The 17,122-nt window shown below is 34.5% G+C and overlaps 1 protein-coding gene across 4 annotated transcripts in view; it reads left to right on the forward strand.

Moving 5' to 3' along the window:
* Positions 1 to 17,122, forward strand: part of LOC108607970 (unconventional myosin-IXa) — a 43,136-nt gene that overhangs the window by 7,696 nt on the left and 18,318 nt on the right. For 2 of the 4 annotated variants that reach the window (XM_033294703.1, XM_033294702.1), the window contains exons 2-4: positions 8,558 to 9,015; positions 9,074 to 9,279; positions 16,629 to 16,921. In XM_033294703.1, the coding sequence (XP_033150594.1) occupies positions 8,594 to 9,015; positions 9,074 to 9,279; positions 16,629 to 16,921 (921 nt within the window). In that variant the 5' untranslated portion in view covers positions 8,558 to 8,593. Of the gene's footprint in view, positions 1 to 8,557; positions 9,016 to 9,073; positions 9,280 to 14,645; positions 15,323 to 16,390; positions 16,442 to 16,628; positions 16,922 to 17,122 lie in introns of those variants that run through there. The other 2 variants (XM_017999106.2, XM_017999105.2) reach the window with 2 other exon arrangements.

A 17,122-nucleotide genomic window follows, 5' to 3' on the forward strand; every position in this document is an offset into this window, starting at 1 on the left:
TTTTTTTTCTCTTTTGGTTGCTTATTTGCCGTTTGCCTTTTGGAGTTCGCTTCTTCTACAGCTTATAGGGTAACATATTTTATTCTTTTGGCGAGGCGATATGCCTTTTTAAAGGTGGGCTATAAATTAATTTCATTGTTTATGGATGATTTGCCTGCGGCGCTGGTTCGAGATGAAGGTGAGGTTATGTTTGCCGGATCAAGGTGTAGATCAGTATGCTGTACTTGGAGATCTGCGTGAGTTAATGATGGAGTTGTTTCTAGCGTTGGGGGTAGTTATACTTCTTGGTACTATCGGCTGTTGCTGCTACTCTGGGATTTGCGGACATGGTTGTAAGTTGGCTAAAGTTGCAATGTTATAACTTTTGTAGCTTCACACGCGTTTACTTTATCGAACTGGATACTATTTCGCGTTATAGGATTTCTGCGATGTACTTGCACTTTGGTCCGAGTTTTTTTATTTTAATAATTTGGTTAAGTTCTTGTATTATTCGCCATTACGCGCTTGCGCAATGCGACTCACTTTTTCTATAGAGATTCTCTATCCGTCTATGCGTGTAGTGGTATAAATTTAAATTAGTATACATTAGTGTGTAGTGTCATATATTAATACGTAAATATTTGTGTGTGTACCTAAAGAAGCGCCTCTTTAGATTTTGGTAGATAGAATGTTTGTGGACATTTGTTTGCTTGTTTGAGACTCTTTTCTAGTGATTTACATATGTAACTATAGGGTTATTATGTAGCCAAAGACAGAAGCTGTCTAAAAATATTTTATTATTTGGCAATTTCTGTGAGGACAATCCGGCTTATGATATTGAAGATATCTTTTTATTTTGCTTGGATTTTGGATGTAATTTTGAAACAATAAATTTATTCGGCAAAGATAAAGATGCCACTAACTGCTAGCTGACGTCAGTTTTATGGAGAGACTAGTTTTTGTTTTCAGTTATTTTCAATGACTTTTGTCAGGTTTTGTGCAGTGAACATGTTGGCATTTGATTGGACTCTGCACGCGACAAGAAATTCAACAATGCCCAAGTAGATGGAAGCCGCCTTTTGCAGCATCTCGTAGTTATATTTTGGATTGTTGTCAACAGCTTCTCAGTTGTCAGCCTTCTACGGAGAAATTATAATTCGATTAAAAGTTTTCACACATTTGTTAAAGTTGCATGCCTTGGCCAACATCCACATCAATTAGTACAGTGCGCCTTAATCATGAACGCTGGCTGCTTTTTTCAGGTATCGCAAACTAGTATCATAGGAATAAAAATTTAAAGAAATTTATTTGTTTATGTTTTTGCTTTAAGCTAAAATTATAAATACGGTATATACCGAAATTTATTATTTTTCTTTAATTTTAAACTTATTAATTATAAACCAAATATCAATATTCTAATTATTATTATAACCGCTTCTGATAGCTTCTATACTCCTCGACCAGTGGAGGAAAGGAAACACGCTTCTATTTCTAGGCATCACCCGTTAAAATGTAACTGCTTGTATTCAATCAAGGATTCTTTTTATATAATATACTGGTATATTCCACCTTTATCGGATGTTTCTATTTATACTGAACATTTATCTACAATTAATAAACTCTAATTGTAAGCTGTAAGGGAATATTTATGAGTATTTGGAGATTTTAATTTACCACATGTATCTTGGTCCACAGTCGATAATTTAGTCGTTCCTTCTAGCTCTCATGAGTTTGTAAATAGCATATTTTATCTTTCACTTAATGAAATAAATAATGTTCGCAATTGCAACAACCGTTTTCTTGATCTTATATTTGCATCACATCCTTCAGCTAGCACTTTTAGCAGAATGGATCCGATTATGCTCCGGAAGATGCCTTTCACCCAACTCTAGAACCGCTTATAGAACTTTGGCTCTTAAGCAAACTGTGTACCCTGATTTTAATAAATTACATAACCTTATAATAAATCATGATTGGTCTCACTTTTTTGCCAGTGATAAATTGCTTCGGTTCTTTTTTTTTTTACGCCTTTAATAGCTTTCTCGACCAATGCGTTCCTCGAAGGCAGCCTTGTAGATCTAACCAGTATTAGTGACGTCTGGTGTTCCTCAGGGTAGTCTCCTTGGACCGTTGCTTTTCATTGTGCATTTAAATATTCTAATGTATGCTGAAGATGTGAAGAACGTTTAGAGTTAGCCAACAGATTAGCACAAGTAAATGACTTAAGTATTCTAAAGTAAACTAAAGTTTGTCAGACATGTTTCTCTAACTGTCAGTAAGGCAATTCAAGTTATCCGATTAACGATGGGCAAAAAAATTTTATGACCCTTATACAACTAAATTACTTTATATATCTCTCGTTCGACCGATTCTGGAATATTGCTCGTTTGTTTGGTCTCCACAAAACTCTAACCACCTGATTAGTATTAGAGTAGTATTGAATCAGGTGTTGGCCAACCATCTTATACAAATAAACTACTTTTTATTAACCTCCCATCGTTAGTTAATCGTCTGATTATGTTAAATTAGTTAAGGGGGAAATTGACTCTTCATATTTGTTGAGTCAACTTAATTTCTGAGTTCCTGCTAGGTATACTCGAATGCACGACCAATTATTCGGTGCATGAGCTCCTTCGAGTACTCTGTGCTGATTACAACAATAGAGCGTTTCGAGAAGCAAGCGGATTAAGCAACGCAAACACAATTCGAGCTGATACGTAACAAACATTCTTAGCAAGCACAACAACACTATCAGCAATAATAAGTATTGGGATTGGATGCGGAATTCATTGAGTTTTACTGCTCTGCCTGTTGAGAACAAATATTTTCCAATGTCTACCTCCAGGCCATGAAGTCGAAACTACGTCAGATCCAGGTACAAGAACAGGCAAGGCAGCAACCTATTAATCAAAATCTCTTGATCTACATAAATGCTTACACTGAGCGAAATTACCATTCGCTCAAGCAAGCACCAGGTTGATAATCGATGCCATTTAGTGTATAGGTAACATAAACATATATATGTATCTATATGGATGTGTGCACTGTGTGTGGGTACAAAAATAGCCACTTACAAACATAAGTACAAGCCAATTGCCAATCCCGGTAAGTCACACAAGCCAGGCACGACCTCGATTTCTTCAAGTCAATACATATGTATGTATGTACATACATACATACATAGCTCGGCATTCTTCACGCTTTTCAAGATAAAAATCCAATGCACGAGTAACTCTTTGCTGAAATTGCACCGCCCATGGCTCTTTATTAAATTAAGTTAAATCAGGAAATTTCCATGCACCAAGTCAAAAGTGTACTGTAATCGTTCATCGCTCATGAACAAGAACCAGACCAAGTTACGGAGTAAATGGATTGTTTTTCATGTAAAAGTTGACTTGAACGCTACATTTTTGGAACATTCAGTTTGATAACTAATTCATATCAAATCTGCACGACTTCTTTTCCTTATTATTAGTTTATTTATGCAAGAAAAAGAATGGAAATTTGTAGCTAAAACTAAGGCTACTTTGTCTTGATGTTGGCCTTCAAAACATTGATAGACGCTGACGCCAACACTTTTGATTAATTTTAATCTCATATATTAGTTAGCTAGAATAAATAACCTCAGTTGCATTCTGTTATCTTCATGCAGCGGTTCCACCATTGCGCATGCCACAAGCGTATCTGGAGGACATATTGAGAAGGTGCCCAGCTGCGCTAGAAGCAAAAGACACAGGGCAGGGCTCGACTGCGTTCTTCGGATTATTCAATTTACTACCTTGACTCCGCTTTCACTTCTAGCTCGTTTATATAATGGTTATCAATTTTTGTTCTTCCGGAGCTTGCCATGCTATCATAATATAAGCAAAATGCAATGTACAGAAAAGGAAAGTCAATCAATCGAAGTCACAATGCTAGATATATTCTAAAATTGTCAACACAACCATATATGAAGGTTAGAAGTTTCACTTTATTATGTGATCTATTTAAAATAAATCACCTGTTCCATAATTTAAAATGAATAATCTTATCGCATAGATTAGAAAACAATGTTAGGTAACAGCCATAATAAACAACATTGTTATGACTCAGCTAACAGAAAGTCTAGCGCTGTACTAGTCCAAGAACTCAAACAGTACCGCCTACTGTGTTGACATTGAGAAATGCCAACGATAGCGATAGCAATAACGATGAGCATGTCTTAGAGCATGGGAAGCCCACGGCTATCCACACTTGCAACATTTCATGACAATCAATTGAGTTAATTGCGAACAGCAACAGTCTTCTTGGCCATCTTTACGTTAAGCCGAATCACTTGGAGCATTAGCTTAAGGCTTGGAGACCACACCACGTGCTGGTTTCTGGTGGTTGCGGCAAAGTGTGGCATAAATATTGTGTCTCATTTCGATTAGCAAGACATTTATCTGCTGGCAGGGGCATGAGAACTGGCGAGGAAGATTTGCCTACCGTTGCTGTCAAATTAAGTAAAGGGCATTAGCGTCTCTGTCTGTCACCTTCGTCATGGTCACGCTAATCTTAGTTATCTTCTGCGCGGATGACCGCAGACGGCAGTCAGTAAGCAAAAGAGCAAACAGATCTTCATGGCCATGGTTGGAATAATGATTTAAAAGAAATTAAAATTCTAACTGATTTCACGTCTAACTCATTTACTGCAGATATTTTCAGTTAATGTTTCACACAAGGAATGTCTGTCTTAGCTTTTGCGGTGAACGGATGTGTTTTTAAAATCTTTGATATAATTAATTGATGTGTGTTTTAGTTTGTTTAAACTAGCATATTAATAGTGATATTCACTTTGAAAGAATGCACATAAAGATTGGTAAAAGTATTTTATTGTTGAGTTGTTTCAATTGCATAAATAAACTAACAATTGTTTTCGCGGCTTACTGCTGTGTTGTTATTGTTGGTTTGAGCTTCTCTGGTATAAGCTATAAATTGCTTACTCTCTCTATTTTTGTGCGTTTCTTGTTGTTGCATTATTATATACTTTGACATTTTTGTAATGGAATGGAATGAATGAATGTTTGAGCAACTGTTTCTCAGCAACTATAGAAGCTAGAGCAACCAAATTTGGTATATAGGTGCTTCTATATCCAAACCCGAACGTTTTTAATTTTTTTTATTTCCTTTCCCCACCCTCGCAAATCGAAAAACAGACGATATTAAGCAATAAAAAATATTTACAAATCTGAAATAAATCATAAAAATGCTTGGTCATGGTTTTGACCGATGGTGAAAACAATCGAATAGATAACTAAGCAATTATTTACATTTCAATTTTCAACATAGACAGCGGGATGGACGTGCTGGCGCGCCATACAAACGTCGGTGCCGACGCTGCAGCGAAATCAAACTGCGACGCGTCCGCGGGTGTGTATGTGTTCATGAGGGCATGCGTGTGCTTGCTGCGATGCCCTAGTCAAAGTGAATCTAAAACTTGGTGGCACCCAACTTTAATTTGCACACTTGTTTGCAATTGTGCTCGCACATTTAAATAACTAACGCTCTCATCTAACGTCATCTCTTAGTCGTGCGCTCTCAGTTTATTTCTTAAAGAGTTTTCATTTAAAACTAAAAGCAGACCAAGTGTATCGCTGCAAAAATTAAATTTTCCTACAGTTAAACCTACTAAGCCTACTAATGATGTAAAAATCTAATTAATTCGTTTGCTTTAGCATATCAAAATGTTAGAGGTATTATTAAGCATAAATTAGCTAAACTAGATCGACGCATCTCCGCGAAAGTATCGTATGTCGTTTCGAAATTGAGATTTTGATGCAAACTTGTTCTAAATCATATCTCTTATAATCTGGATAAATATTAGAATGATATTCTCTATAGTTATAAAGATACAATGATTTACTTCCTTGATTTTGTTCAAGGACACACCAGAAATAAATCATTATAAACGCTCTCCTGTAAAATTTGGTTTTTTGACATACGATACTCGCAGAAATGCGTCTATATATAGATAGTATTTCTTTTGATTATAATGTTCTTGCCTTCACTGAAACCTGGTTAAAGCCTGAAGCTTCTAGTTCATCAATTTTCACAAATAATTATTCCACTTATAGATGTGACCGTCTGTCACGTGGTGGTGGCGTACTAGTTGCCGTTGAAGCCGTTTTTTTATCGCAATTAATTTGTGCCTTATTAATATTGAGTTTATTGCAGTTAGAGTGACTGTTTGTCAAATTTCCTTTTATATAACATGCTCTTATATTCCACATTTATCGGATGTTTCAATTTATAATGAACATTTATCCAATATACAATTAATATCCTCTATGCCCTCTGATAGGGATTATTTATGTGTACTGGGAGATTTTAATTTACCATATGTTTCTTGGTCCACAATGGATAATTTAGTTGTTCCTACTAGCTCTCATGTGTTTGTAAATAAAACTTGATCTTTCACTTGAACTAAATAAATAAATAACGTTTGTAATTGCAAACAACCGTTTTTTGTTTTAATATTTGTATCAGATCCTTCAGCTAGCACTGTTAGCAGAATTGATCCGATTGTGCTCCCCGAAGATGCCCATCACCCAACTTTGGAACTGCTTATAGAACTGCCGGCTCTAGAGCAAACTGTACAGTAGCATTTAAGCCTCTTTGTTTTAGAAAAGCCGACTTTAATAAACTAAATATCCTTATTATAAATCATGACTGGTCACTTTTTTGCCAGTAATTATTTAGAAGATGTTTTATTTATTTTTTATGACGCCTTTAATAACTTTTTTGAACAATGCGTTCCTCGAAGGCAGCCTAGTAGGTCTAAAAAGCCTCTATTGCTTACCCGAGAGTTAGCTGTTTAAAAAATATAAAATCGCGATACTTTAAAAAATATAAGCGTGCAGGGAACAGTGTTGATTTTTCACGCTTTTCTACTGCCAAGTCTAATTTTAACTTATTAAACTTACAACTTTACAATGATTATTTATGTCGTTGTCGGCTTCAGTTCTATAATTTTGTAAATTCCAAACGTAAATCTTCTTAAATATCTAATTCACTTATATATGAAAATACGACGTCAAATAATGATCAGGCATCAGCCGATATATTTGCAGACTTATTCTGTTAATAGCATAGTCTGTTAATGGCGACTCATCAATTACACCCTATCCTTATAACGTACAAAAATCAAATTTTTTCCAGAGCCTGTGATTAGCGAAGAATCGAACAAAATTTATTGAAACCTGTGCTCACTCCAGGACCAGATTGCATACCAGGTTGCGTGCTTAGATATGCATATATGTTTATATATGCGGTTCCATATACTTATATATAGACTTTTTGTCCGTTAAATGTTGCTCATTGCTTTCAGTCTGGAAGGAATCATTCATTATTCCGTTACATGGCCCTAAAAGTCACGTAAACAACTATAGAGGTATTTCAAAATTGTCTGCTACACCTAAACTCTTTGAAAAAATTATTACATCCAACGTACGCATTTCTGTAGTTCAGTTATATAACCTTACCAGCACGGTTTTGTTAAACAAAAGTCTACCGCCACCAATTTACTTGAGTTTACTTCAAGGGTGGTTAAAGCTTTTCAACACCATAAGCAGACTGAATTTATTTATACTGACTTTAGTAAATCATTCGATTCCGTTAATCATCGTCTTCGAATAAATAAATTAACTATGTTTGGATTTCCAAAGAATTTTTTGAAGTGGGTATCTAATTACTTAAGTAACAGAATTCAGAAGGTGACGTCTGGAGTTCCTCAGGGTAGTCACCTTGGACCGTTGCTTTTTATTCTATTTATCAATGTTCTGCCCCCAGTCATTGTGAACTCAAACGTTTTAATGTATGCTGATGACGTGAATCTATGCCTATCGATCATGTCAGGTAGTACTTTATTGCAGACAGATCTTGACCGCTTTTATCAACTGGTATAAATACAACTTATTAAAACTTAACTGTTCTAAATGTAATTCTGGATTCTGGAATATGGCTCTTGTGTTTGGTCTCCACAGTACTCGAACCACCAGAATAGTATTAAATCTGTCCAAAAAAATTGTTATTACTTGCTTTCCGAGGCTTTAACTGGGTTCCAGGAGTTAATCTACCATCTTATACTAATCGACTACTTTTAAATAATCTCCCGTCGTTAGCTTACCGCCGGATTATGTTAGGCGTCATGTTTATGATTAAATTAGTATAATAGGGAATACTTGACTCCTCAAGTTTGTAGAGCAACTGTATATTTCTCCGTCCGTTCCTTATCAATTAACGTTTGTACAACTTATTATTCACGCATAACTCCCCGATCTTCTATGGGCTTGCATTACAACACACAAATCAATTCTGTTATCAATCACAGGGCGTTGCTATTACTAACGAAGATTATCAAACTTTTTTTAAACTATTAGATAATTAACACTAACCCAGACCTGATGGGTTTCCCCATCCTGCAGACAATGTTGGTGTGTATCGTGCTTTTAACAATCCCAATTCTATAAGTTTATCAATTGTTAAAAACAAAAAACATCATTTTAATTAATTTAAAATTCTTATTATTTATTTTCAGCTATCCGTCGACTGTTCATAGTTGACATTAAATAAATAAATAAATGATGATGATGCTATGTTGTTGCCGGATCAGACATATGCTGACTACGTGACCAAAGCAGAGCCAGAAAATCCACACGCTAATCCGGAGCCGGAACATACAAATTTAAAGTCGAGAATAAGCTCCAACACCAGCACTACCAGCTACGAAGAAACCGCTCGCTTCTTTGACCAAATACCCGACTTTGTGGGAGTCTCTCTGCCAGCCCTTTTTTACACTGCCAAGTTAGCTCATGGCACTGAAGAAGATTCTAAAGATGTGGCTACAGTGTCCAGCAAATCAATCACCACTCATAGTCGGAACGGCATACGGAATCACAATAGTTGCCACTCTGAAGAGAGTGCGAATTGTGATATTATGTTGCGACTTTGTGAGGACTTTATATGCCGACATCGCATGCGAGCAGACTTCTTCTGTCAATACCATAAGGCAGTCAGGTTCGTCAAAATTTTCAAAACAATAAAATATAAGTTTTTTCATAACTATGCATTGTAGCTCAACTACACCCTCGTCGAAACAAAGTAAAGCTTCACCGGTTGAGGACCCTGAATCCACTAAGTTAAAATCCAGTAAGGAACCACCGACAATATTTCCTAATTTAATCATGTTTAATACGGCCGTAAAGCGATTTACAAGACTCTCTGCCATTTATACACTTCCAATAGCCAAGCGTAAGAAAAAGACAACTGGATATTTAACTGGTAAGCTATATTCTTAATTATTATTAGGGGTGTCAAAGAAATCTGTAGAGATTTTTTTTCTGAAATCTCTCAAACCAAGATTTTATTGTTCGGAATATTAAGTTACAGCGGCAAAGAGTTGCTACCATTCAACATTGGGCGATTGACCCGATTGTATGGCAGAAATTCAAAGTTATCAAAAATTTGTAGATAATATAGTTGTCTCATAATACAGATATATGTGTTGAATGCACCCAATGTTTCCCAGTGATGGTGATAAAATATAATTTATTTGTATACTGTACATACTCCAGACTGTGCGACTGTGTCGGTCTGTCCGTCCGTTGGTTCAACGGATGTATGAGCAACAGAATCTCAGGAACTATAAGAGCTAGAGCATCCAAGTGAGGTATGTAGGTGCTCCTATACCCGAACCAAATTGCTATTATTTATTTTTTGCACATATGATTGAGGTTGTCACAGTTCTATTTTCAATATAGACAGCGAGGTGCGCTTGCTGACGCGTTTTACAAACTTCGTTGTCGACACAGTCTGCGACGTCGCTGCTGACGCTACAGCGAAAACGAGCTGTGACCCGTCAATTGTTTTGTGTGTTTGTGTGCGTCTGTTTGCTGCATTGCCCTTCACTCAATGTGTATATAAAGTTGGTTGCGCCCAACTTTAATTCGCTTACTTATATCACTAAGCATATATATGTATGCTTAGTGCTTATATGTTTTTGATTATTAATTTTTGAGCACAGGCTACAAAAGTCTGATCTACGCTCTGATAAGAAGATAAAATACATTCATACATACATATACGTGTATATAAATACCTAAGAATGTATACACCAATTATGACTAATTACAAGCATTTGACTACCAAATCAGTCGATTTGTAAACGGACAGGCGAGAAATGGTTAGTTCGAGTGATCAATATGGCCAGGCGCTGAGAAATCTCGAGAGGCAATCCTTATGCACTACGATGGTCAACATGACTCTTCGTCATTACTTACTTCCCCGAAATTCAATTAGAACCCGTCCCCTCTTGCCAAAGAGAGACACAATACACTGTTTTGGTTAGTGGCAGGACTTTAAGTACACTCGCTGGAGTTTTTAAGAGCGCTTACACGGGAAAGTATTAAAAAAATTGTTATCTACAATTATAGTTAGTTCATAATACAGAAATATGTGTTGAATGCATCCAATGTTTCCCAGTGATGGCGATCATAGGGCAAATCATAAGCCAGACCACAATTAATTCGTACGGCAATGATTTTTTGGAGTGCCATTTTTAATGACTTTTATTTTCGAAAAGTGTAAATTTTTTATGCAAGTATACTCGTTATTAAAAATATAATTTTTGGTGTATAAGCAATATATACGTTTTTTATAAAAAGCTGATTTAAATCAAATTAAGTAAAACTACTTGTTTAATGCATGAAATTATCTGACCATTATTAATTCGTACGACACACATATTTATTAAATAAAGTTGAGTGGTGTCTCCCTATTTTTTTTTAATAATAGCATTCGATTTCACATTGTATTTACGAGCTCCTTGCATTGTTTTGGAGTTATATTTTAGTTAATCAGTGAGTAAAGTAAATAAGTAGCAGCGAATTATGTCAAACTTGTTGCTGTGCTGGGAGGCTTCGGAAGCACTTCGAATTTTCCGAGGTAAATTTCAATTGACATAGACAAACAAATTACAAAATATTTTTACTTAATGTTAATTAGCTTTAAAATAGAATAAGATACTATCATGAATTATTAAATTTAGTGCTCAAAAACCTATACAAAATTTGTTTTCTCTGTACATTCTCAGTTATTCTGACAGATTTCGGGATTTATTGCAAGTGTATTTTTCTTCAGGTTATCAATGCAAAAACAGTACATTAAAGGAATATTCGCTTACATGTGTGTCCCGTCAAAATGTGTTGAGAGCACTTTCAAATGACAATTTGAACTTGAACAAGTTTAAAAGAGGAATTATTGAAAAAGCGGCTATATAAATACTCTATACCTTATACCTTGGCTGAAGTTATTTAAAAAAAAAAAAAAATAAATAAGATGTTAAAAATAAATTGTATCAAGTTATGTAAACAGAGCGGATAAAATTAAACAGCTTGTAACTAGAATGTTAGCTCGTACAATATACATATTTTTATACATGAACTTTTGTTACATGTTTTTCGATAGCATTTTTAAGTGTATGGTAACAAACGTAGTACATGGTGGTCGCTGTAATATTACTTTTCTGTAGTAAAACGAATCGCCTAGGTTTAGGCTTAAATTAAATGTTTTTCATGCTTTTTTATAGAATCTTATACTATTCGTCATTTTGACCCATATTCGGGAAATGTTGAAAATGATTTCAGTAGCTCACAACCTCTCGAGAAATTAATATTTTTTTTTATTTTCTCAGAGTTTTTATTTAAAATCTGCCTGAAGAGGCAATAATTAAATTTAACCGTGGTACATTGGCAGTTTATATATACTAATGCATTGGTGGGTTATTTATTGTCTATTGTTAGTGGTGGTGCTGTTATCTAGGAGGTTTAGGGCAAGGTTGTTGGGGTGGTTGTGCAGTCTGGCGACGTAGCTTTAGGTCATAGATGTTATAACGTCATTCACCCAGGGGATGTTGAGCTCGACAAGAAATTAAAATGTATGTATAAATCTTTCCGATAACCTTTTTTAAACTCATATTTACTTGGTTGTTTTTATAAAACGTTTTAGCGCATTGGTTGAACAAAAAACAATCGAGGGTAACACAGATTTTCAAAACAACTTCAACATTGCACTATGGTCCCAAAGCCGATTTTTTTTGGCATAAAATTTTTGCTGATGCAATCTTAAAGTAAATATATGGCAGACATATAATGTAATTTTTAAAAAATTAAAAATAAAAAATTAAATATTCTAAATAAAGTTCATGCCAAATTTCAAGTCCCTAGCTTTATTAGTAGACTTTAGCCAAAAAAATCGTTTGGGACCATAGTGCAATGTATGAGATGGTTTTGGGTGACAACACAGAGCACTCTTTGATATGATTTCATAATCTCCATTATTTACGTCAGGGGTTTGTCAATGTTCAGCCAAATAAAGCTTGTAATGCATAAAAAATAGTATTGTTTTAGAAAGGGCATTCAATTTTCAATATGCTTGTATAAATACATTACAATATTTAAATCATGATTTTTAATTAAAAACAAGTGGACAGGTTAAAGTTGGGCGACACCAACATTTAAATACACTTTGACTAGGTATCGCAACAAACACCCGCATGCACTCACAAAACACATACACACAAAACAGCTAACGCGTCTTAGCTTGTTTTCGCTTTAGCGTCAGCAGCGACGCCGCCGCTGCGTCGGCCCACACACACACACATACACGCATTAAATAATTGTGTATACACAGCTCTTTACTACACACATACACACACATGCACGCATTTATCATTGTTGTACAAATTTTTTGAAATTAAAATTATTTTTAGTGCACAGCAATTTTGCTGATTTATTTTCATATGCGCAGCAGTTGCTAAAAATAATATGTTTTTTTCGATTTGCGGGGAGGGGGGAGGAAATTAAAAAAAAATAAAATAAAAGCGTAGTGTCCTGGATATAGGAACACCTACATAACAAATTTGGTTGCTCTAGCTCTTATAGTTTGCTGAGGAACACGCACTCATACAGACGGACGGACGAACGACTGACAGACGGACATGGGCTATATCGACTCAGTTTTCGAGCTGAGCAAGAATATATATAACTTTATGGGTCTCCACGCCTCCTTCTCCTGTACATACAATTTGAGCAACTCATAATACCCTTTTTCCCATTTTGTTACAACAAAATTGGTCAAAGTGCTTATAAAAAATTAAAATTGCTAAATAAAGTTCATGCCAAATTTCAAGTCCCTAGCTTTATTAGTAGACTGTCAAACAAATCGGCTTTGGGACCATAGTGCAATGTATGAGATGGTTTTGGGTGACAACACAGAGCACTCTTTGATATGATTTCATAATCTCCATTATTTACGTCAGGGGTTTGTCAATGTTCAGCCAAATAAAGCTTGTAATGCATAAAAAATAGTATTGTTTTAGAAAGGGCATTCAATTTTCAATATGCTTGTATAAATACATTACAATATTTAAATCATGATTTTTAATTAAAAAAAATATGGAAGTTAAATTTATGACACCATATGGCAAATGATGACTTTTTAAAAAGTCGTTACTGTTATTTTTTAAATTCACAATTAAATACAATTATTTTCTATCACGCATTCAAAACCATCTATCTCTACATTAGGTTAAATGTTAAAAAAATTATTTGTTGTTTTAATTTTGCGACAGCACTGGTCACTGCACGTTTGTTAGCGCCACCTATCGGTCGTACTGCTACTACTAGTTGCTACTCTAAAATGTGAGAGCAGCGATTCTCAAACTGAAAAAAGTTACCTTAAAACTGGGGCTCAGTGTTTTTCTCATCGGTACAGGTCGACTCAGTGTTGCTAGAATTTGCTAACAAGTCGCAAAAATGTGTGTAAAACAAAAATAAAAGCTAAAAATAAATTAAAAACAAATTTAAGGAAATGCAATCTTCATATCAATCTAATGTATTCAGCCGTTTGTCTGAATCAATTTATTTGCTGCTTGAAATTAAATTATATAAAACATAAATATATAATGCAATATAATTTCCCGCGGTTGGAATTACAAAAAGACCAGATTCGACGTGGAAGAGCGTGGCACTGCCCAAGAGCGTGTAGACGTTAATTTAAATGCGTTGAGAATGTACTCAAAAGACTTTTTGAAACGTATTAAAAAAAAGTGATTAAGTGGAAAAAATGTAAAAGTGCTAATACTTGACGAGTTTAGATATACATAGATACAAACATAATTGTATTATATGTATAACGAAATGTAATCGTCCATAAATATTTTATTCGAGTGTAGGTGTGAGTGTTTGTGATTCTGTGGGTAAACTTTAAAAGTATCTCAGCATTTACTTGGAGTTTGGACACATATTTAACTATGCTGCTGCTTGTCTCCATGTTAATGTCGATAACTTGTTTTCAAAAAAAAAGAAAAAACAAATTAATACAGAAACAAAAACAACCAATGAACACAGCATAAAAGTCTGCATATACATACATACATTCAAACATAAAAAGAAAACAAGCGCACAAAAGAGTTGGCGCAAGAGTAGAAGAGCAAGAGAGATCTATAAAGATACAAAACATAATAAGGAGAAGAAAAAATGCAAACTCAAAAGAAGCAGAGAGCACAAAAAAGCCCGAAATCTTTTATGGATGCGAACGCGAGTGCAAGTTGGAACTGAGATACAGAGCGCCAACATGATGCCGTTGTAGCTACCTTCTGCTGCATTCTTTTTACTGGTTTATTTATTTTTTGTTGATGTTGCCATTGCGCACTTGCTCCGCAGTCAAGGAGTGGACGCAGCTGCATGCTCACACATACAACTATATATGTATGCACATACATATGTATATAGTCGAGACAAGAGACCATTCGGTTAAAGTTCGGGTTCAATATCGATATTGACTTCACTCTAGGTTCGCTTAGTATCCCATAGATACAAACAGACAAACATAGAGATTCAGTTAACGATACATACACAGATTCGTTTACACACGCATTCATACATATGCTTGATTCTCTGTTTCTGCGTGGAAAACCTGTTCGCCCGGGCGTGTTTTATACAGTGTGTCTAAATATTTAAAAAAAGAAAAAACTTCGTTGTCGTTGTCGTCTCCGGCGTCAATACATACATGGTGCGCATTTTTCGTCCTTTTTTTTAATTGATCCTCAAAAGCAAATCAGAAATATATACTTAATATAAAGTGGTATAAAAAGATTTTTCATTGATTTGCTCGCTGCAGTTTGAATTGTTGGTTTCGTTTCACTTCGTTTGTTGCTTCCACTCAAATGTTCACATAAAGATGGCCAGCTTGTCAAAAGTGTTTATACTGGATAAATACTTCACCGAACTGCAAAAATTCTGGGAGACTGAAAAGAAACTGCAGGGTAAGTCAACATACATACAAACATAAAAAGAAAACAAGCGCACAAACAAAAATATGTGCATACATGCACATATGTCTATATGTAATATATGTATATATTATTACATATTATAGTTCACTACCTAAGTTTATAAATAATATTTCGCAAAGTATAAAAAATAGTCGAAGGGCCTTTACATTTGTTCATATTTGAAAAATAAATGTCATTAATATATTGCATTTGGTCAAACGTGACTCTTTCATATGTATTCAACTATTTAGTGACCAGTTTCGCAGACGCTATGATTGTAAATGATCAGTGACTGTTTTTTGAAAATATACTCTGTAGACGTCAGAGCAATAGACGAAAAAATAGAGAGATGATTAATTTTCGGATAAACTTATTCTGCAGTATTCCGATATTGCTTAATTTGTAATACACTGTACAATTATTTTACTAAAATAAAAATATACTAGTGAAATTAGTGTACATTGGATGAATTGGGTAAACTAATAATAACATATTACATATTGTATGAGGCCTGTACAAAGCAAGGATAATTGCTTTGGAATTAAAAAAAAAAAGATCCCAAAAGCATGTTCTACTCTTAAAAAAAAAAAAAACAAATTTAGTGATTACTTGTTTAATAAATAATAATACTTTAAATTAAAAATTGGTTTTAAAGTATTGAGAATATATATCTTAAGTTTCCACCTGTTATCTAAACTTGTTTAAAAGTTACAGATTAAATAAAATATTAAAATAGAATCTGTACATTATTACATACGAAAGACAAACTGAATGGCACTCCCGGTCTTTTTTCAACATAATGGAACATGTATATAAATATGTTGAATACAAAGACTTATCTCGATTTAAAGAACTAGAGCTCTAAGCTTGTCCAATAAAATGTTGTCTTTTTGCATTATTTGGAAAATTACAACGTTGACAGTGCAACAATCTACATCATTTTCATAATTAAAAATCTTTTTTTTTTTTGATAATAAAATAAAATATAAAATATTAATAAAACGTGACATGGCATTTACCATACTTTCACTGAAAATAACCGATTTCTTTTTTATTAAGAATCTATAAAGGATAGCGGAGCTGTAGCGGTATGCCGGCGACTTCTCTCTGGTGAATATAAACCCGTGTTGTAACAATAACTGTTAGATTTGTTCCGATTTGGTACAACTTGGCAAATATATTTATAAAATTGTATAATAATTTGGTAATTGATTTCCAAAATAATTGTAATAGCAATAAGGAATAATTAATATACATTTAAGTTAAGACAAGCATAAATTAATTTTTTTTTTTACAGATGCTTCATCGTCGAATGAGGCTGTTCATCTGCAGCAGCGACTAAACAGTCTAAGTACCGAGCTGTTGGTCATGCGCGATCGACTTCATGTTGAGGGGCAAGGGCACGTTCAAAATCGGAATAACGAACCCCAACATCAACATCACACTGGCGTACTCGGGGGCAATAGGGAAAATAAGGGAAAGAATTTTAATACAACTGCATCGAGTCCGAATCTAAATTTTGGAACTGCGCTTTCAACCAAAGCATTGCAGCAACATGTGAACGGTAGCGGCCAGCACACGCTACCTAAGGTGAGAGTTATCGTAGTCGGTATCAGAAATTCTAAGCGAGTTATGTGCAGACTTTTAAAAATGTCTCTTAAAATAGCTTTCATGTAATGCAAATTTATCCATTTAAAAATTTAAAACATTCGAAGTATATTACATATACAATGAAATATTTAAACAACATTTGGATAGTATCAGCCGACATTCTTTTCCTATTCCATTTAT

This window comes from Drosophila busckii, unplaced genomic scaffold (genome assembly GCF_011750605.1).
Source record: "Drosophila busckii strain San Diego stock center, stock number 13000-0081.31 unplaced genomic scaffold, ASM1175060v1 chrUn_01, whole genome shotgun sequence".
Classification (NCBI taxonomy): Eukaryota; Metazoa; Arthropoda; class Insecta; order Diptera; family Drosophilidae; genus Drosophila; species Drosophila busckii.